This window comes from Aspergillus aculeatus, assembly GCF_001890905.1.
Source record: "Aspergillus aculeatus ATCC 16872 unplaced genomic scaffold ASPACscaffold_4, whole genome shotgun sequence".
NCBI lineage: Eukaryota > Fungi > Ascomycota > Eurotiomycetes > Eurotiales > Aspergillaceae > Aspergillus > Aspergillus aculeatus.
In genome coordinates this window covers 1,526,879-1,546,337 of record NW_017962979.1, presented here as the reverse complement: position 1 = coordinate 1,546,337, position 19,459 = coordinate 1,526,879, and the positions used below count along the sequence as shown (strand labels likewise).

The following is a 19,459-nucleotide window of genomic DNA, read 5'->3' as shown; positions in this document are numbered from 1 at the left end:
AAGGCCTGAGGCGGCGACCACGTCGGGGAATGCCCGTGAAGTGCCCAGTGCCCAGTGCTGTGCTGTGCGTGCCATGATATCGATCATCTGCCCTCCGTGCGCACGTCTTCCACCCCTCCTCACTGCACCACCGCGCATAAACAAGCAACACTACTATTACTGCTTCGGGCCATTCAAGATACCCCCTTTAACCAAGGTAAGGTATTACTGCCTGTACAAGCAACTTCCTCTTCCCCCTTCAATTTTCTGGTTGGGTGGTCGCGGCATGCTCCGCAGGTTGTCAAGATGACGAGGCTCCGCGGAGCTTCCGTGAGCTCATATGACGCCGCGCGCGGCGCTGGTTCCGACCGATCGCATCTACACCGATCCAAGCTCCCTCCCAACGCGCCGGAAATTGTTGTGTTGAACACAATCGATGTCTCCGACCCGGCTCAGGTTTTGCTCTGGTGTCGCGATGAGCGACGGCGCCAATTTAACCTTCTGGTTCGCAGGTGAGTGAGATCGGATGAAACGCAACTATCATACAATCCAGCAGTAGCTGACGGAAGGACCAAGATATAAGAACCAGCTTATGTACGGCTGCTTGAACCCTGGCTGTCAGACCCCAACCTGCGCGAGCTATCGGAGACGGATCACCGAAGGACCATATCGCCGTTATACAGAACTGAGTGCCCGGACCCTGGCTTGCTACTTGGCCAGTATAGACAATGCCGAAGCAGGACTCTGCTGCAACCCTCCTAGGGTACCATACGAACTGTCACCATATGAACCACAGCGCCGACCGAAACGCCGAAGTCGCACCCTGGTTGAACCTGCAGAGGCACTGGGCTCAATCGGGAGAAACCCCGATGACACGGCGGTCGTACGCCAGGACTCCCCAAGATCACACGGTCGGCTGATGCTGTCGAGCTCGGACAAGGCCGCAGACATTAGCACGCCTCAGGAGGCGGACTCGTCTGAGCAGCAAGCGGCATTGTCGGAGGATGAACACGCTGCAGCCCAGAGACAGAAGGATCCCAAATCGTTTACGCAAAACCTTTTCGACACCTTATCCTTGAGAATGATAGAGTGGTTACCTTTACGGCGGTCTCCGACCGCTCTCGACGCAAACATTGACCAGCACCACACTCGATCGGAACCTAGGCTGCCGAAGAGCGAGCCTGAGCAGACGCCTTCGCATTCTCAACGGACGAGACCACATATGAGCCGACAACGTACACCTCAAAATGCCATCCTTGCTGGTGGTACACCACATACTCCCTCATCGCGGAACGGCACTAGTCAGAACACCGCATTAGAGCTAATGGTACCGATTACGCTTACGGAAATGGATCAATGGCGTCGGAGTGGACGGGCGAATTTGGATGAGAAATCCCACCATGAACTGAAACCGGCGCGCAAGATCCCCGTCAACGCACATGCAGATAACGACGGATCGGCCAATGTGCCCTCACCACCCGCCTTGAGACATCGTCCTCAAAAGCATCGGGGGAGGGTCGGGGACATGGATAACATTGACCTGGCTTTGCAGCAGAAGAAGGAGCGGCGAGTGTCTTGGGATGGGGCAAAATACTTGAATAATGTTCAGTTTGTCGATTACTTGGATCCGGTCCCGTCTGTTGAAGAGCATCTTCCCTCGCAAGCTCAATCACCTACTGATCGGAAGCCCAGCCGTCGCAGCCCCAGCCGAAAACAGTCAGCAACGGCTGTCCAGTCGGTGAGCCATCTTAATAGCGAGGTGGTGAATGGATTGGCGCAGATGACGGCAACCTCCGAGGATGAGGAGGAGCGGTGGAGGAAAGAGCTTGCCCACATAGAGTTCACCGGCGGCTTTGAAGATTCCGAATGGCGCTTTGCGAACTCCCGACAGCGACAGGTTTACAATTTCATCGCACAGAGCGTGTTCTTTACCTTGAGCAGCACGAAACAGATACTGAGGTCGTTTCAAAAGCATGCGGCTGATTCATCCGAAGCGGATCAGAGCAGAGCAACTTCTAACCTTGATTTACGACAGCTACAGCCGTCGTTCATCAAGTTACTCAGTATCTGTCCCCGAGATGTTGTATTCCACAGCTTGTGGGTTGCGATGGAATCGTTATTTGTGCCGTCAAAAGAGCTATCGGCATCGGGCAGACGTTCGCGTCGTTCGTCTTGCAACTCCGCTACGTCCGCTTCTATCCCTGCTCCTATCCTTCGTCGGTCCAGTTCAGTGGGCATGGAGCATCTTACAGATACCAATGCTGCGGATGTTGCTACAGTCACCATGTTCGCTCTCGCGAGCTCGCTGCCTAGGGTCGATGCGCCTACATGGCGCGCAATCCTTCAGATGCGTGCTGCGGGCGGCGTGGCATCCGGCTCAGAGATGCAGAAGCATTCAGTATCCAGGTCTCGGGTAATCGTCGAGACTATCGACATGTTCGAGCATGAGCTTGCTCTACGACTGGTTGATCGCCTGGTGCGGGGTCTCACGGCACGCCTGGCGTTCAACGAGATCTCCAAAGCACGCCAAGTCTACTCGCGGGATTTTACCAAACGTCGCAAGGACAGCGCTCTGGACCGTCTTGTGGACAACCTGGTCCAGGAACATAACGTCATGTCAGCCGCCGGCACCACTCAGGAGCAGCCACCCCAGCCCGGGGCCCCATCGTTCGTCGCCGAATGGCTCCGGACTCTGCTGTTGCGGGAGTGGGATGGTAATCCCGAAATGCCAAAGAGCAGTTCTGCTGGCGGAGCTGTACAGATCCTGGCCAAGTTGTACAAGGAGCGGAACCGTCTCGGCCTTGTACCGGAAGACTTTCACACTTCATTTCTTGCCGAAAGGCTGGAGCCTCTGGATATGCCAGTGGAATGGCTAAATCGATTGCCGAGTAACAAAACCATGCATCTTCTGTCGTATCCGTTTCTGTTTCCGCCCTCCTCACTCGTTATCTATTTCCGCGCCTTGAATTATGCGGCCATGTCGAAATACTACGAAGCGGCGTTGACGACGACGAGGCACGTCACACAAACTGCGTTCGGGCCTATCCATATTCACGATGACGTCGGCCTGCTGGCACGTATGAAGACGTCGATGACCACCTACCTCGTTCTTACTGTGCGCCGAGATAGCGTCCTCACGGACGCGCTCAACCAGCTCTGGCGGCGCGAGAGGCGCGAGCTCATGCGACCTTTGAAAGTGCAGATGGGAATGGATGAGGGCGAGGAAGGTCTCGATCATGGCGGGGTCCAGCAGGAATTCTTCCGTGTCTTGATGGCAGAGGCTCTGGATCCAGCGTACGGCATGTTTACGCTGGATGGACGAACCCGCATCTCCTGGTTCCAGCCATGTTCCTTGGAGCCACTCTACAAGTTCGAGCTCCTCGGGCTGCTGATGTCCCTGGCTGTATACAATGGGCTTACACTTCCGGTCAACTTTCCCACGGCGTTCTACCGAAAGCTGCTAGGACTCAAGGTCAAGCAGCTTGACCATATTCAAGACGGCTGGCCGGAGCTCACCAAGGGATTGGAGGACCTCCTCGCGTGGGAGGAGGGTGATGTGGGAGACGTTTTCCTGCGGACCTACGAGTTCAGCTACGAAGTTTTCGGCAACGTCGAGACGGTGGACATGCAGAAAATTGATAAGGAAGCCCCGTGGCCGACACCGTTCCTGCCCCTCCGACCACCCCTAACCGGCACTCGGTCTCTCGGGTACTCGCCACCATGGTCGGAGGTCCGTCATTACACGGACCACGTCAATTTGAGTCCTCCCTCATCTATGGCAGCAGAAACGGCGGGTTCGTATCGGGACGTGGCCAAGTCCGTTGATCCCTTGCCCGCGCTGGCGGCTCAGTCGCCTACTCCCCCGGCAGAGGAAGCGTGTCTCGTGACGAACGCCAATCGCGGGCAGTTTGTGAAGGATTACATCTTCTGGCTGACGGACAAGTCCGTCCGGCCACAGTTCGAAGCCTTTGCCAAGGGGTTCTACACCTGCTTGGACCGGACCGCGCTATCGATCTTCACTGCCGAGTCATTCAAGACCGTGGTGGAGGGCATTGAGACGATTGATATGCGAGAATTGGAGCGTCACGCGCGGTACGAAGGCGGGTTCAGCGCGAGTCACCGGGTGATTCGGGACTTCTGGAGCATCGTGCGACGGTACCCTGCGGAAAAGAGGGCACAACTATTGGAGTATGTGACGGCTAGTGACCGAGTGCCGGTCAATGGGATTGCGAGCATCATGTTTGTGATTCAGAAGAACGGAGTTGGGGATGCTGTAAGTCACTGGCCCTTTCGCTCGACTACCGACTGTAAACTGTACAGTCGTACTGACAAACCGCAGCGCCTTCCCACGAGTCTGACGTGTTTCGGACGATTACTGCTTCCTGAATACTCATCCAGAAGTGTTCTAGAGGAGAAGCTGAGCAAAGCGTTGGAGAACGCACGAGGATTTGGCGTTGCATGAGAGGACATACATACCCAGGGGGAGCTGTATAGTTGTTATCTACTCTTGGTATTTATTCATTATAGTCATACATACCCGGTTTTTATAGGCATATGGATGGTGGGGACATTGGGGCATTATCTAGGGACTGTGGATATGGGAACTGGAATTACTCAGATACATATACTCGACTTATAACTGCGAGATTCGTGGTTTGTAATGTTGCCACCGGTAACCACTCCGTCAGTAAAAGAAGCAGGTGTGCGGGCGTGGGCGGAAGTGATTCGCCGCCTCCCCTGGCCCGCCACTTGTACCGTACCCGCTCTTTCGGGCTCTTTTCTCGGCATAGATTCATCCATCTTTCCTCTCCTCTCTTGTCTCTTGAACTTCTCATTCTCTTCCTCCTCAATCTGATTTTTGCCCCTCGTTGCGAATAATCATTTCCCTGTTCTGTCTTCTGCTAGACTATTGGAACATATCTCTTATATCTACATATATATTAGAAGTGAGTATATACCCCATTTACAGCGTCAGATTGTGGCGTTTCCCCTCCTTATCCAAATTTCACTATCAGCCCCGCTACCCCACGTTGCTCTGACTCTATGCTGACCTTGACCCTTCCACTTCAGACCCCAACTAAACCTACAATTACTAGACCGACCATGCCCCCAATCGTTCACTGCGTTCGCCATGCCCAGGTAAGTAGTCTATTCGCATCGAGACTTGCCTATGATTAACGCCTACTGCCCTAGGGTGTGCATAACCTTTGCACTGCCAACCACGTCATCCACGATCCCCTCCTCACCGACCTGGGCAACGAACAATGCAGCACCCTCCGCGATACCTTCCCCCGCCACGAACACATTGACCTGGTGACCGCCTCTCCCCTCCGCCGCACCCTCTACACCGCACTCCAGAGCTTCGAGCCCGTCTTCAAGGCCCGCCCCAGTCTCGAAGTGATTGCTCTCCCGGATGCCCAGGAGACCAGCGATGTGGCATGCGACACGGGCAGTGACCCAGATGTGCTGCGCAAGGAGATGGAGGAGAAGAAACTCCCTGTCGACTTGAGCTTGGTCTATGAAGGTTGGAACGTGAAGGTATTCTATTCCTGTTCAGTCTTTGCCTAAGATGGCCGGATGTGCTAATGGAGAGGGGAGAATGTACAGTCCGGCCGATTTGCCCCCACCAACAAGGCGATCAAGGACAGGGCCCGCGCGGCGAGACGGTGGTTGAAGGGGAGACCGGAGAAGGAGATTGTTCTGGTCACGCATGGCGGGTTCTTGCACTACTTCACGGAGGACTGGGAGGATAGCAGTCAGTTCCAGGGTAGGTGGTCATGGTGCATTTGTTGGAGATCTGGACGAAAGCTAACTCGGGATAGGAACTGGCTGGTCGAATACGGAGTACCGCACGTACGTGTTCTCGGAGGAGGAGGACAGGGATGATCTCGAGGGATATCCGCTGGGCGGGGACAATGCCACCTTGGTAGAGACCCTGGAGTCGCGGCAGCGCCGTGGGAAGTCGGGTCCGATGCCAAACCGAGAGCAGCAGAAGAAGCTGTATAAGATCGGTACGCAGGGCTGGGATGACCAGGGGTTGCAGCTGAGTACGGCGGAGCGTGAGGGTGCCAAAGTGCCGGAGGGCAAGGAAATAGATGGGGTTCGGGCTTAGATGGAGATTGCCTGGCTTTACACTTAAAGATAGGTTTTCTTGAAAGATCGTTGATATACTCGTAGTAGATAATGCATGAAAGACTAGATAGTATCAAAGAATCATCCCTTGTTTACTGGTATACGTGCACCGGCTCGCTGATAACGATCGAACAATAGCATTGTCCCTTCCAAGAACCATCAGGGACAAAGACAGCAACTGCGCAGTGGAAGCCTTTGTCAGTGAGGTTGTTCATAAAAGTCCAATCAGCCCAGTAACCCTGACCCTAACTCACTGTTGACATAACACACGATTCCCCACGCTGCGTGAATCTCAAAATCCCATATGACTGGTTTTGTTTACCCCCCAACATCCCCATGTTTCTCCCCTCACCTTTGCCCTCTTCTCATTCCCCCTCCCTTGGCCTTGACTTTTATATTCGCATATCCTGGGAGATGTCACCTCGAGGACTGACCCAATCAGATCGAGACATCATCTCTGCTTCCTTGATACATCCAGGTTCCTGTAGACCCGTTGGAAGAGTTGACCTTTCTAATCTTACGAGAGACCGCAGATACGCGTCTGTTTATCGCCTCGAGGCATGAGAGGATGAAGTGTGGAGACCACCCTGACCATACTATACTATACTACACTTTCGCCTTCATGACTCTCATGCCTCGTCCTTTCTCCCTCCTTTCGTCCTCCTCCTCCGCCCCCCTCCTCTGTTCTCCCTCCCTCCGTCCTTTCACGCCACTGCAGGATACTCGGTGTCGAGACCATACTCCACTATAACCTCGCCCGGGTATCCAGCATCCTCCGAACGTCCTCCTCCCTCCGTTCTCACCCCTCCGATCCTTCCCTCGGTTTCGACAACCTGACCACAAGGTAAGCTCCACCACTCCTAAGTCCAGCTAACACAACAGGTCCCCAGCGAACAGGCTCGCACCTCACCGCGGTGCTGGGGTCTAGTAGCCTCTCCACGAGGCGAAGCTAAGACGGGTCTTTAGAATGTCTGTCTGCCTTGAGCAGGGGCCGTGACATGCATGAGTAGAGTTTTAGCTTGTGTGCGTGGCTTGATGCAGCTGGTGATTGATACTAGTTACTAGGATCTGTGCGATCCTTGACATATCTGACGATCATTAGGTAGTATGCGCGCGATCCTGTGTCTATCTCAATAAAGAGGAGTCTGAGTACAAGGTGATATTTGCTTCTTTTGTGAATGCTAAGCAGTCGTTGTATGAACTTTGTGCTCCTCGATGCATGTCACGTCGCCTATAGTCTGTGCTTTACAGAATATCCTCCGAGGGAATGTTGGCAGAATGCATAGTGATCTACACGGTCAAATAACCACTAAGCCACACTCCACCGCTTGTTGATCAATATCTTTCGCAAAGTGTTTATACAGGTACCCAGTAAATATGCGTCTGCCTGGGAGAAGAAGGCTTGTACTGAGAACTCCGCTCTAGGCTGTCGACAGGAAGCCTCCCCCGGGCCGTAGCCGTAGACAGTAATCATCGGCATGTCGGCACGCAGAAAGAGTCGGTTCTATTCGACAATGCGACTTGAAACCATGGTGCCTATTTTGTCGGATCCTGCTTTTTTGCTTGGGGAAAAAGAAAAACACAAGATGATCCTGCCGGCAGGATTCCTGTTGCCTATGTAGAAGTCAGAAATGAATGCCAGTTATACTGAGGATATTTGACCTGTTGGTGAGTCGGTATGTACACAGTAGTAGAGAAAGCTATTTATAGCGGGTGGGGCAAAGCAGTGCCCCAGATGGCCTGAGGCAGCCAATTTCCATACCTTCCCGCGATTGTGTTTCATCTTTCATCAATCATCCAACAATCCCCAGACAATAAGATCCAGACCGACACTCCGGAACTCGTTCACTCTTTTGTCGAGTATATAACTTCTCCAATGGCATCCAGTCTGTTGGTGCCTACCTTTGGAATCTTTTCATGATCGGTGAATGAAGCAATCAGCACCATGCTCGACGAGAACCTCCCTAGTACGTCTTCTGCCTTCTGCCCTCTTATGCTCTTCTTCCCTTGTATACCCACCCGCTCACGACCCTCACGGCCTTCACCATGAACCCAACAACCACATCGCGACTGACTGACTGACCAACCCTCTAAAATAGCATTCTACCTCAAACCCTCCCGCCAAACCCCCCACCAAACCACCATCCACCTCTACCAACACGGCAACGACCCGCAACCGACCTACACCCTGCGACACCCGGACCCGACCACGATCGCGACCCCGGCGGACGCCCACAACCGCTACGCGGCCGCCCTCTACGACGCCCACGTCCCCTCCATCCTGTACGGGGAGGTCCTGATTCGCCCGCAATGGACCACCCCGACCCTCTCCGCCGACGCCATTCGCGCCAACAACGGCACCACCCCGGCGCCCGAACCCCTCCTCCCCACCACCTTCACCATCAACCTGTACAACCCGGACCAAACCGTCACCATGCACTTCAAGCCCAAGTCCTGGAACAGCCCAGCGACCTGGTGGTTCGAGATGCCGCAGCACAGCTTCCGGCAGCCGTCGTCGTCGCGGCTCGATCGCACCCAGGCCGACCCGGCCTCCGCCGACATCACCCCGAAGCTGCGGTTCGCGTGGCGGAAGGACAGCAAGCTGAGCAAGGATTTGACCTGCGTGCTGTCGGGCAAGACGACGACGCTCCCGGAGTCCAAGACCAAGGCGAAGGAGCCGGATATCACCGTGGCCATGTTCCAGTCGCTGAAGGAGCTGACCCTCTATGAGCCGAACCTTTACCGCGTGGAGATGGAGGATTTCAAGGGGCTGGAGGTCGTCTTGTTGTTGGCCGCCGTGACGATCAGGGATGTCTGGTTTGCGCCGCAGGGGTTGCGGGAGGCGTTCCGTGTGGGGAAGTCCGGGGCACCGGTAGCAGTTTCGGGGACTGGGGGTGGAGGGAAGGAGGGGGGCCCAGTCAAGCAGCAGAGACCTGTATTGGGTACGACGATGGGGTCCTCGGTGGCTATGGCATCGGGGGCTTTGAATGCTTCGCCCGCGTCGCCTCTAGCGCCGTCATCGTCACCGACGTCGCGACAGCCATCGCAGCAGCTGTCGAAACCCCTGCCGCAACCTGCGGTGTCACCGGCGGAGAATTGGCGCAAAGAGGAGGAGCGCCGAACGCGGCTGCTACTGGAGGAAGAGGAGCGGACGCGACGACAACGTGAGGCGGAGCGCCAGGCGGAGATTGATCGCGAGACGCTTCGTCTGCAGAGGATCTATGGGCAGGAGGAGGAGCGCGTGCGCATGCAGGCGTCCGGGGTGCCGGGGCCCCTGCCCCCGCGGATGAGTGCTGCTGCTGCTGCTGCTCCTGCACCGAGTCTCCCCCTGAGGCCGGCGAACCCGCCACAGCCACACAGTTATCCGTACCAGGATGGACGGCCCCGGATTCATGGTGCAGGGCGGGTGGATCCGCGGCACCAGTCGGTGGTGCGCTTTTCGTTGTCGCCGGAGCAGCAGCAGCAGCAACAGGAACAAGCGAAACCGGCGTTGCAGCCGAAGAAGAGCAGTTTCTTTCGATTACGACGGTCGTCGGCGGATGAGGCGAAGTTGAGTAAGAAGCGGAGTTCGATGTTTTGAAATGATACCCTTGCATATACTGTACCTGCATAAGAGATACGAATGGAGTCATTGTTTTAGGCGTCCCCCGTAAACATATATATTTTATAACCAGGACGCTTCTGTCCTGCTGTGAGTCCACCGTTGCGCTCACAAACAGAGAAGAAGTATACACAGCGTAGCCTCGGCCTCAACACCCTACCCGCTAGGACATCTATCTGATATAAAAGCAATCACAAAGGCCTAGCATCCACCCCCTCCAGCGTGATATTCACGGGCAGAATATTCCCCCGCGCATCGAACTCCATGCGATCGATACACACGACGCGATGATCCCGCGCCGTATCGTTGGGATACCGTCGGTGATAGACGATGTAGTACTCCTCACCGATCGTCAACACACTGTGATGGCCCGTACTCGTCCCGATCTTGTCGTTGCCCTGCAGGATTTTGGTTGGGGTGGAGGTAAACGGCCCCGTCGGCGAGGGACCCGTCACGTAGCTGACGCCGTAGGAGTTGTCACCCCAGCTGTACGTTATGTCAAATCAGTTAGCCCAGCTGCCCAGCCTGCCCACTCCCCCAGATTCAAACACACAACAAAGAAAAGGGAAAACTCACCCCCCCACCGAATACATAAAATAATAAACCCCGCCGCGCTTCAACACCCACGGCCCCTCCACATAATCGGGTGGGGTGATCTCCACAAACTCCCCCTTCAGGGTGGTCATACTCTCCGCATCCACCTCCACCACCACCGCGTGGCCCCAGCCCCCGAAATACAGCCAGACGCGGGGCGTATCTCTGTCATTGTCCCCGTCGCCCCCTCCGGAATCCTGTCTTGAAGATGTACTGGAAGGATAATCCACAAAAACCTGCGCATCGATCGCCTCCGCCCCCATCACCGTGCCATTCACCAGGGGCTCTCCGAGGACGTCCGCGAACGGCCCCGCCGGCGAGTTGGTGGTCGATCTGGCGACCCCGATGCCCGTGCCGTCGCCGGTGGAGAAGTACATGTAGTACTCGTATTCATCCTCCGGGGTTGGTTCTGCTGGAAGGGGGTTGTTTGCGCTGGAGTTGTTTCCACGTTGCGCAGCACCCTTGTCCTTTGTGATAGGCCGTCGAGTCACGGACGGCGCCCACGCCGCGCGGTTCGTGGACCAGGGGACCTGCGTGATGTTGAGGATGGTGGGGTGTTTGGTCCAGGTGATTAGGTCGGGCGAGCTGAAGGCGTCGAAGAAGGTTTGTTCCTCGTAGGCGGCGCTGTAGGTTGGGTAGATCCAGTAGTTCTGGGTCTGGGGTTGGGTTGCTGGGCCCGTGTGGCGGAAGAGGTGGGCTTCTGGGTCGGCGTACCAGGGCCAGGGGCCGGGGAGGGGGAGCGGGTTGCCTGTTTTTAGTACTTGTGGTTGTTCGAGGAGGGTTTGGGGGGTGGTTGCTTGGGTTGGGAGGGGGGTGAGGAGGAAGGGGAGCAGGGAGAGGGAGAGGGAGATGAAGGGGACGGGGAGGGGAGGGTGCATTTTGGGGATTGGTGGAATTGAGGAGGGATGAAGAAATTAAGAAGGGAACGACAGAGGGACAGGCAGATTTAAATCAGAGGATTCAGAATCGGTCGGATGATCTGCAGGCGTGATGGAATGCGGGGATGACCGGGGTATGCAACTAGTCATTGATTTAACTGATCTATGCAGCTAATACTCCATCGACTCCTCCAACAAGGCCCGCAATTCAGCCTTTTCCCCCTCCAACTCACTATTCAAGTTCGGCGCCAGATCCAACACGCGCTTCTGCGGCAGGGTCCCCTCCACCAACGACTCGATATCCCCCCGCTGGAACCCCAGATCCTTCAACCCCCGCGGCTGGTCGCCCAGCTTCACCAAGAAGTCCGCCAGCGCTTCTCCCAGCACCTCGCCCGCGCTCTCCCGTTTCACGTTCGAGATGTCCACGCCGAACGCCTCCGCCGCCGCCAGGTGTCGGTCTGGGTTCGACGCCGCCGTGAATCGGAACACCGCCGGCGCCGTCACCGCCACCGACACCCCGTGCGGGATGATCGGGTGGTCGACATCGTAGCCCGCGTGCTTGTAGCCCGGGTTCTGGCTCGAGATCGGATAGCTCATCCCGTGGCACAGATGCACGCCCGCGTTGCCGAACCCCACGCCCGCCAGCGTGGCCGCCAACAGCATCTGGGACTGCGCCTCGAAGTCCTCCGGGTCTTTCACAGCCCGGGGCAGGTACTTGACCGTGCTGCGGAGAGCCTGCAGCGAGAAGATGTCGGAAATTGGGTTGGCGCCCTGGTAGGCCGGGCGATTGATCGGGTTGGTGGGACGAGGGGTGCGCTCGTTGTACGGGATGGCCGTCCAGGACTCGAGCGAGTGGCACAGCACATCCAGTCCGGAAGAGGCATGAACAGCCGAGGGCATGGTTCGTGTGTTGAGCGGGTCGCAAATCCCCAGAGTGGGCTTGAGGTTGCGGTGCGCAATCCCCGTCTTGGCTTTCTTCGAGACCAGATCGAAGATGGCGGTGCCCGTGGTTTCAGACCCCGTACCCGCGGTCGTCGGGACGGCGATCAATGGGCGGAGGGCCTTGGTGACAGGCAGGCCTTTGCCCAGTGGGGCATTGACGAAGTCGAGAAAGTCGGCTTCGGGGTAGACGGTGTACAGATTCATCAGCTTGGCGGTGTCGATGACAGAACCGCCGCCTGCGCGGGTTAGCGAGGGATAGACAAGCAGGTAAAATACTTACCAACGGCAAGAAAGGCATCTGGACTATAAGGCTTGGCGAATGCGATCGCTTCTTTGACCCTGCATTGCTGTTAGACGTGCACGAACGGACGGAAACAAAGGTGGGGGCTCACGAGCTGTCCTTGGGCTCCACGCGCACTTTGTCAAAGACAGTGAACTCAATGCCCTCCCGCGACAACCCCTCGACAGCTTGTTTCATAGCATCCAACTTGGCGACATTCCCATCTGTCACAATGCACACCCGCTTGGCCTTCATGTTGGCAAAGTCCATGCCGACCTCTTTGGTGGCCCCCGGCCCGAAGCGGATGCTCGAGGCGGCCATCTCGAAGGCATATTCTTTCTGGCGCGAAGGGTCTGTCGGGGTGGCCATGTGACGACGGACATGTTCGCTGAGAGTGGGTGTGCGATGGTGATGATGGTGGTTGGGATTGGAATGGCAAGGACACGAGGGCGGATGCGTGTACTGGACTGTGCGCAGGAGGTTGAGGGCGCGTGTGGAGGCCGACGGGGCGATGCGGACGGCAGCGACCATCTTGGAGGATGATTATGTCGAGTGAGTTTCAGTGGGTTCGAGTGATGGTTAAGCAAGCATGAAGGTAACGCGAGGCTGTCCTACAAGACAAAAGGAGAGCGAGGAAGAAAGAGCGAGGAAGTTGAAGCAGCAGAGAAGCAGGAGGAACGGACGGTGTGGAGGCGGAAATGCGGGGAATGCGGTCGGCGCGAATGCCGAGGTCGGGGTAATTCTCAACTCCCCAAATTTGTGACCTTTGGCCTTGGTGAGTATATCATTGCTCGGTGATTAACTCAATCTGACTGATGCCATCGAAAGTAACTACGTCTCTCTTTCCTTCCAAGGTACAGAGGTACAGACTTTGGGTCTACATCTTGACGACCTATACTAAGGTACGGAGTACAGTGCGCAATTTGGCTAGTCGCCCGATTGGGAAATGCCGAGGTCGAGCCTTTCCCTCTCAATTCTACTATAATCTAATGAACTAACTCATATTGAATTACCACAGTCCACTATCTACTATCGTTCTTAGCTCTGTCAAAAGCTCCTCTGCCGTTATACGACGCTTCCACTCTCCATCATCATGGCCCTCTTGCTCGCATAAAGATCTTGTGAACAGATTCAGCGGACCCTCTTTCAAATCACCACCAAATAAGTCTACCAAAGCTGGTTTGACCTTGGATGGCTTGGCGGCGTCGACCACAGTCCTCCACACCAGCATATGAAAGTCATGACTGGACATGCTATCGAAAGCCAACTGAAGCAGAGCCATACCCATCGCGAAGACATCAGAGCTCATAGGATCAAACGTTTTTCTCAGTAGGATTTCTGCTACGTGTTAGCGGTCTCAGCTGTTATCACGTACAATAATACCAGGAGAGAAAGAAGAAGAAGGCAAGATTGTCACCTACCCTGTGAGAGATACCCCAGCGTCCCCGCGCTGCCGCGAACGTACCGCGAACGAGTGATCCGATCCAGGTCCGAGATCAGGACGCCCATCTCTCCGGTCGGTGTGCGATCATATACCATGTTTCCAAGCTTTAGGTCCTGGTGCGCAAAGCCCTGTCGGTGGAGCTGGACCAGCGCTTCGACCATCTGCAGCATGACGGGCAGCGTTTGTTGTGCCCGGTTGGTCGGCGGCAGTTCGTTTGCCCACAGTTGCAGACTGCCGCGTACCCTCGGCATGACCATCGCGTAGACGGCCCCATTATGCGCCTGAGTGTCGTTGGGCTGGGGGATCGTGAAGGTAGCGGTGGCCCTGATAATATGGTCGCCCTGCACCAGATTCATCATATGAGCCTCCCATAGCAGCCATGGGTCGTGCGAGACCTTGACTGCCACGTCCTGCTGACCCAGGAGATCCAGCTGGTGATCGGATGCGTCACTCAGCGGTATCCAGGTGCCACCGTAGACCAATCCACTGGCGCCGTGCCCTAGGATATCCTGCTGGTCTATCTCGAGTCGGAATCCGCCAGTGAACACCGTCGTTTGGTAGGGATCCTCGTCTTCCACAAGTTCGGATGAGGGAACACGAGACTTGAGGTCCGCGACCAAGACCTTTCGGGCTGTCAGGCCGGTAGAGGTCTGGCGCCGCTGCCGATAGCTCTTGTATGTTTCCCAGGATTCGATGCACTCGGGCACTTTTGGCCCTGGTGGGATGCTTGAACTACTATGTGGCTCCGAACGTGAGGTTGACGATGCAGATCCGAGCCAACTGAGTGACAGCTTGGAGAGACCGATGCTGGTTATCAGCAGGAACACAGACCGCTTCAGCATCTCCAGACAGCTGCAGCTTGCCTTTTCAAGAGAGAGAACAGCAAGTGAGTACGGGAGCTTGCCTAATCCCCTTTTCGGTCCTCAACGGCGGGCTTCATATGACTACAGGTCAGTCCATTATCGATCTGGAATAACCTGAGAGACCAGGCCTTAACTTATAGCCATAATTTCATATTGTCATAGTTCATCACTCTTGCAGGGACATGATTGATGAATGGGGCTCTTTCTTTCCCGGAAAGGTCGAGTTTGTGCTACTGATGCATCTTGATCTTACGGAACAGGGTTGCTTGCCTTTTCAAACTCTCTCGTGTCTCTCTGACGATCTGACGGTCTGAAAACATGCAGGATCTTACGAGGTGTCAGATACGAGAAGTCACATCCGCTGATCATCAGGAAACTAATCATGAGTCTCCGTACTCCGTACCCCGTTTTGAACTAGCATCTGCAGTCGTACGACTCGACAAGAAGATCATTGAAGTCAATCACTCGAGAGCACCAAGTACCGGTACTGTGCTTCGACCTACTTCCATGCCGAGTGCCAGGTGGGCGCATAACGTACCTACTAGTCAGTAACAGTAGATACATATTCAATATTATGCATCGATAGGTCAATGATCAAGTATTCTCTGCATAAATTTCCGCGCGACACATCGGCACTATTGATGATCGACTTGTCATATCTCCTCGTGATAGGATTCATCAAACGTGACTGCGGTTCCTAGTATATAATATATCAAACACTGAGACTCTAGGAATTAGCAACTTCCTGCTTCACCTTCGCAGTTCACCCGTCCTCATTTCTCTTTCTTCATTGCAGCTTTCGTGCCTTTACCCACCGCCAACACACAAGATGCAGCTCGTCTATCTCGTAGTCATGCTTGGTGCGCTGGTAGCAGCCGGCTCAACCGACCCGCATGACCAGCAAGCAGACCACTCGCTGGTAAACTTCCCACGGAAGACTCCATGAGGAGATCTGGAGCTGACGGTGTTCTTCATAGGTTCCTCACTCCGGTCACTTGCTAGAGACCATGGACTCGCCCTGCACCGAGGAGCCTAACATCCCTGGACCCAGGGTACAGACCGGCAAGCGATCGGTGAGTTAAAGGGGGTCACAATTGAAGTTGACGAGAGACAGACATGTTGACTTTTGTAACAGCTTCTTGGTGTGAACCGGAAAAGAGATTCCGAACTTCTCAGTGATCTGGTGGGCGGGAGCTTCGCTCCCGCTTTCCGCTCTTCCGCTTTCCTCTCAGCATTGTTAATACGCGTGGATTCCATCATTGGCTGAAGCAGCGCTTTACTGAAGGTTGTACAGTACCACAGAGGGAGGTGAGACATCTTACAGGGTGGTGATGCTGGAATCAACCCTTCGATCTATGTTCTGTACCCAGTAGGAGGTAGTTGGTTATATGTAAAGCACGGAGAACAGTACAGTACACTACGTAGTCTAATAATTGTCTGAAGCCGATCTCCGATAATTCGACGAGTGGCAAGCGTACTTCGGTGTGGGGATAGAGCGCATGACTGACTGCCATGGTCAACTCGTCTGTAAGGGTTGTATATGCCACAGTACGTGACGGCATTTCCAGATTGAATTCGCCCGATATCAACTAACCGGACAGATGACCACCGACCCCGACCTCATTCCACCTTCGGCGTCGTGACATGCGTGTGCCCACCAGTCTCCTCCGGGATTTCCCCAGAGGTCCGACCCGCCTCGCCAGTCTCTACTATTTTCTCATCCGTAGGAGGCCTATCTCCACCAAAGACATGCTGCATCTCCTCTAGGGAGTATTGCGAGGTCTGTTTCACAAAACCACCCAATTAGTTTACTCACTTTCACACGCCGATTCAGCAAGCCACGAGACAAATAAAAACGTACCTCTTTCAGAAACACGTACGCGTAGACCACCACCGCGTAATTGAAGATGGCAAACATCAGGAACATCCGCCACCCGATGTTATCGATCGCATGCGGCGTGATCTGCGACATCATGAAATTGAACAACCACTGCGACGCCGCCCCCACCGTGACCCCGATCTCCCGCATGCGGCTGCTGAAGATCTCCCCGACGTAGAGCCAGGGGAGCGGACCCCAGGACATGTTGTAGCTGAAGGCTTCGCAGTAGGTCATGAGGATCATGGCGATGCCGGCCGGGGAGGCGTGAGTAGCTGACGCGTTGGTCGGGTGGGTGGCGAGCACGCAGGCGATGATCAGCATGAAGGAGCCCATGGCGGCGGCGCCGACCATGAACGGCCAGCGGCGGCCGACGCGGTCGAGGACGAAGAGCTGGAAGACGCACACGCCGACCACTTTGACCAGCCCGAAGAAGCCCGTCACGAGCTTGCTGGAATTGCCGGCCCCGACCGCCGAGAAGATCTGGGTCGCGTAGTATGCCAACGACGTGTTCCCCGTCAGTTGAGCGGCGAGCTGGATGGTGAAGGCGATGAACAGGCGGTACCGGTTGGCCGGGAGGAGCAGCTCGCGGAAAGTAAAGCCCTCCTTGATGCGGGCTTCCTCCGCGATGCCGGCCAGGATCTCGTCGAACTCCTGTTGGAGCTCTTCGGTCTCCTCGCCGCCGCGGACCCATTTGAGCGATTCGCGGGCCTGGTCTATCCTGCCTTTGGATGCGAGCCAGCGGGCACTCTCTTTGACGGCCAGCATCCCGAACAGAAGAAGGGAAGAAGGCAGCAGTTGCAGGCCCAGAGCGATCTGCCATTGTTTCGTCGCGGACGGCTGATCCTTGGCCACAGCGTATGTGACCCAGTATGCGATCATGACCCCCAGAGTGAAGAAGAGCTGGAAGCATGCCCCGAGCCGACCCCGGAACTCTTTGGGCGACATCTCGGCCGCGTACACTGGAATCAACACAGTAGCAGCTCCAATGCCGAGTCCAGCGATAACACGACCAGCATAGAAGGTGCCCAGCGTGTGGGAGTTGATGACCTGCAGGATGGTGCCAACAGTAAAGACCAAGGAGCTAACAATGAGCCCAAGTCGTCGACCGAGATATTTCGCAATGGGAGTCGTGAAGAAGCAGCCGAAGAAAGCGCCTGCCTGAAGGATCGAAACAGCATTGGAATTCACCGAGGTCTTCTGAGCTGTAGTATATCCGAAATCATTCTGAAATGATGATAGGGTGAGGACGCCGCCTGATGTAGGGAATCATATGAGTATCCAAGGATTACACTTGTAAGCTTGAGTATGGCATCACCCACTGATAACACCGGTGTCAAAGGCAAAGGCAAAAGAGCCCATGCAACTAGCAGACACCAGGCAAATAGCCCGGAAGAGACCAAGCTTTCGCCCCATCGTGATGGCTAAATCGCTAGCCGGCTGGTTCGTGTACAGGTCAAGATCAACGTGCTCGAGCCAGAAGAATTTCGAGAGATATGAGAAGCAGACAGCGCAGGAGCGGCGGTTATATAGAACCGGCCGAGGGGCGGGAGATAATGGGAATCTCAAGTTATACCCCTGTCATTCCGTGATTGTCGCTTGCGCGTTCCTCGCGCCAGGGCTGGATTGGGCGATGATATTAGGTTAAGGATCCGTCCTTTCATCCCAAATATCTCTTGCCTGTCGTGCAATCAGATAACAGACCACGCGGTGTCAGTGCGGGAAGGCCCTGGTGTATGACCTGTCTGACCAGGCCTTGTCTGCCGTGTCCCCCGCTATCAAGTCATAGACGCAGCTCTAGTGTAAAAAAGCTGTCAGCGAGAGTTCGAGCTTGAGTCTTGATGCGCTCGACTCTGGGCTGGTGGTTGGCTCTGGATTGGCACAATTTGGGTGTCGATGACGTGATAGCCATCGTGACGGTTGCACCGAAGAGCCTTGGCCAGGATGGCAGTGGTTCAACAGGGTTGCGACGAGTTTGTGGCTTTTTCGCGCCTGGATGGAAGTCATTACACAAGTCTTCCAAGCCGGAGCTTCCAAATCTTAGCCATCGAAGCAGCGACCACCTTTGGTCTAGGATTGCTTGCTGGCATCGAAAGAGATCACGATCGATAGACTACCCCGCAATCAAAAGATCGACATGTGAGATGCACATGATTGGCGGGGCTGAAATTGGGGCTGGATCAACTGGGGTGGATAAGGATAATCAATCCTTTAGCTAAGATCACTGAAGTGGATGATGAAGATAATCATAATCAAAGAAGGTGTGGCATAGTAAACGGGTGTCTGGTGGCCTGATTCATCTGAAGTATGATGGCCTGGCAGGAGAAGCCTTCTTCCACCCAATCGAGGCAAAGGTCATGATGTAGGTTTGTGGCTGTTTGGCTGTCGAGATCACCATAGTGAGCCAGAAGCATTCTCCAGATGTAAAAGTAAGGTGGAATGTACTGCAAACTTGATGACCGGTAAGGTGATTGATTGTGGATTAGAATAAGTACGGTATGAAGTTTAAACAAGAAAGGCCCGGGCGAACAGCCGACTGCCTATTTGCACACCCACTTCCCAAAAGGGATGGGCTCGTCTCCTTCTTAAGCTCTGATGCCTAAGGCATGACATCGCCAGGCTGCAAGGATGCCTCGGCTCAGGGGGGAGGATAAGCAAACCAAACGTCCGCGGAGTCTACAACACGGATCCCATCTACTCTCTGCTCCGAGGCTGTCGGCGTCAGGCAAAGAAAGGCTAGACTAGTCCGGATGCCGCCGAGAAGAACTTGAGTCTAGTCAAGCTTATTATTAATTTATTTCCTGCACGAGCTCACCAACGTGAAGCGCACCAGGATTGTACTACTGCATCCTTGCAGGTTCCACCTCTGA

The 19,459-nt window shown here is 55.1% G+C and overlaps 8 protein-coding genes across 8 annotated transcripts; 4 read left to right on the top strand and 4 right to left on the bottom strand.

The window, feature by feature from the left end:
- Window positions 1-130: 130 nt before the first annotated feature.
- ASPACDRAFT_76736 (HECT domain protein) lies at window positions 131-4,622 on the top strand. Its single transcript, XM_020204775.1, has 3 exons — window positions 131-491; window positions 556-4,252; window positions 4,319-4,622. Exons 1-3 carry the CDS (start codon window positions 286-288, stop codon window positions 4,439-4,441), a joined length of 4,026 nt encoding a protein of 1,341 aa, XP_020058693.1. The 5' UTR covers window positions 131-285; the 3' UTR covers window positions 4,442-4,622.
- A 236-nt stretch (window positions 4,623-4,858) lies between these two features.
- ASPACDRAFT_76735 (uncharacterized protein) lies at window positions 4,859-6,207 on the top strand. The gene is made up of 5 exons (XM_020204774.1): window positions 4,859-4,925; window positions 5,050-5,118; window positions 5,173-5,517; window positions 5,587-5,746; window positions 5,802-6,207. Exons 2-5 carry the CDS (start codon window positions 5,083-5,085, stop codon window positions 6,089-6,091), a joined length of 831 nt encoding a protein of 276 aa, XP_020058692.1. The 5' UTR covers window positions 4,859-4,925; window positions 5,050-5,082; the 3' UTR covers window positions 6,092-6,207.
- A 1,636-nt stretch (window positions 6,208-7,843) lies between these two features.
- ASPACDRAFT_115144 (uncharacterized protein) lies at window positions 7,844-9,776 on the top strand. Its single transcript, XM_020195879.1, has 2 exons — window positions 7,844-8,078; window positions 8,211-9,776. Exons 1-2 carry the CDS (start codon window positions 8,057-8,059, stop codon window positions 9,689-9,691), a joined length of 1,503 nt encoding a protein of 500 aa, XP_020058691.1. The 5' UTR covers window positions 7,844-8,056; the 3' UTR covers window positions 9,692-9,776.
- ASPACDRAFT_115141 (uncharacterized protein) lies at window positions 9,738-11,318 on the bottom strand. The gene is made up of 2 exons (XM_020195878.1): window positions 10,289-11,318; window positions 9,738-10,198 (listed from the first exon to the last, which is right to left on the bottom strand). Exons 1-2 carry the CDS (start codon window positions 11,182-11,184, stop codon window positions 9,904-9,906), a joined length of 1,191 nt encoding a protein of 396 aa, XP_020058690.1. The 5' UTR covers window positions 11,185-11,318; the 3' UTR covers window positions 9,738-9,903.
- On the bottom strand, window positions 11,276-13,181 carry ASPACDRAFT_115140 (hydroxyacid-oxoacid transhydrogenase). The gene is made up of 3 exons (XM_020195877.1): window positions 12,519-13,181; window positions 12,407-12,465; window positions 11,276-12,362 (listed from the first exon to the last, which is right to left on the bottom strand). Exons 1-3 carry the CDS (start codon window positions 12,935-12,937, stop codon window positions 11,356-11,358), a joined length of 1,485 nt encoding a protein of 494 aa, XP_020058689.1. The 5' UTR covers window positions 12,938-13,181; the 3' UTR covers window positions 11,276-11,355.
- A 234-nt stretch (window positions 13,182-13,415) lies between these two features.
- ASPACDRAFT_41174 (uncharacterized protein) lies at window positions 13,416-14,692 on the bottom strand (the record flags this gene model as incomplete). Its single annotated transcript, XM_020200900.1, has 2 exons — window positions 13,416-13,744; window positions 13,828-14,692. 2 exons carry the CDS (start codon window positions 14,690-14,692, stop codon window positions 13,416-13,418), a joined length of 1,194 nt encoding a protein of 397 aa, XP_020058688.1.
- A 714-nt stretch (window positions 14,693-15,406) lies between these two features.
- On the top strand, window positions 15,407-15,980 carry ASPACDRAFT_1854328 (uncharacterized protein; the record flags this gene model as incomplete). Its single annotated transcript, XM_020197385.1, has 3 exons — window positions 15,407-15,632; window positions 15,691-15,786; window positions 15,849-15,980. Exons 1-3 carry the CDS (start codon window positions 15,543-15,545, stop codon window positions 15,978-15,980), a joined length of 318 nt encoding a protein of 105 aa, XP_020058687.1. The 5' UTR covers window positions 15,407-15,542.
- A 353-nt stretch (window positions 15,981-16,333) lies between these two features.
- Window positions 16,334-18,005, bottom strand: ASPACDRAFT_41172 (putative MFS sugar transporter; the record flags this gene model as incomplete). The annotated part of the gene is made up of 3 exons (XM_020200899.1): window positions 16,334-16,495; window positions 16,575-17,845; window positions 17,912-18,005. 3 exons carry the CDS (start codon window positions 18,003-18,005, stop codon window positions 16,334-16,336), a joined length of 1,527 nt encoding a protein of 508 aa, XP_020058686.1.
- Between the last annotated feature and the right edge of the window lie 1,454 nt (window positions 18,006-19,459).

Bases quoted from the DNA above. Each gene is read 5' to 3' on its own strand.
- ASPACDRAFT_76735 (XM_020204774.1), top strand. From the start codon at position 5,083: ATGCCCCCAATCGTTCACTGCGTTCGCCATGCCCAG. The intron at 5,119-5,172 runs GTAAGTAGTCTA...CTACTGCCCTAG, and splicing joins ACTGCGTTCGCCATGCCCAG to GGTGTGCATAACCTTTGCAC. The intron at 5,518-5,586 runs GTATTCTATTCC...GAGAATGTACAG, and splicing joins ATGAAGGTTGGAACGTGAAG to TCCGGCCGATTTGCCCCCAC.
- ASPACDRAFT_115141 (XM_020195878.1), bottom strand. From the start codon at position 11,184: ATGCACCCTCCCCTCCCCGTCCCCTTCATCTCCCTCTCCCTCTCCCTG. The intron at 10,199-10,288 runs GTGAGTTTTCCC...CATAACGTACAG, and splicing joins TTTATGTATTCGGTGGGGGG to CTGGGGTGACAACTCCTACG.
- ASPACDRAFT_115144 (XM_020195879.1), top strand. From the start codon at position 8,057: ATGCTCGACGAGAACCTCCCTA. The intron at 8,079-8,210 runs GTACGTCTTCTG...CCTCTAAAATAG, and splicing joins GCTCGACGAGAACCTCCCTA to CATTCTACCTCAAACCCTCC.
- ASPACDRAFT_115140 (XM_020195877.1), bottom strand. From the start codon at position 12,937: ATGGTCGCTGCCGTCCGCATCGCCCCGTCGGCCTCCACACGCGCCCTC. The intron at 12,466-12,518 runs GTGAGCCCCCAC...ACAGCAATGCAG, and splicing joins GTGGAGCCCAAGGACAGCTC to GGTCAAAGAAGCGATCGCAT. The intron at 12,363-12,406 runs GTAAGTATTTTA...TAACCCGCGCAG, and splicing joins AGATGCCTTTCTTGCCGTTG to GCGGCGGTTCTGTCATCGAC.
- ASPACDRAFT_76736 (XM_020204775.1), top strand. From the start codon at position 286: ATGACGAGGCTCCGCGGAGCTTCCGTGAGCTCATATGACGCCGCGCGC. The intron at 492-555 runs GTGAGTGAGATC...GGAAGGACCAAG, and splicing joins TTTAACCTTCTGGTTCGCAG to ATATAAGAACCAGCTTATGT. The intron at 4,253-4,318 runs GTAAGTCACTGG...GACAAACCGCAG, and splicing joins AGAACGGAGTTGGGGATGCT to CGCCTTCCCACGAGTCTGAC.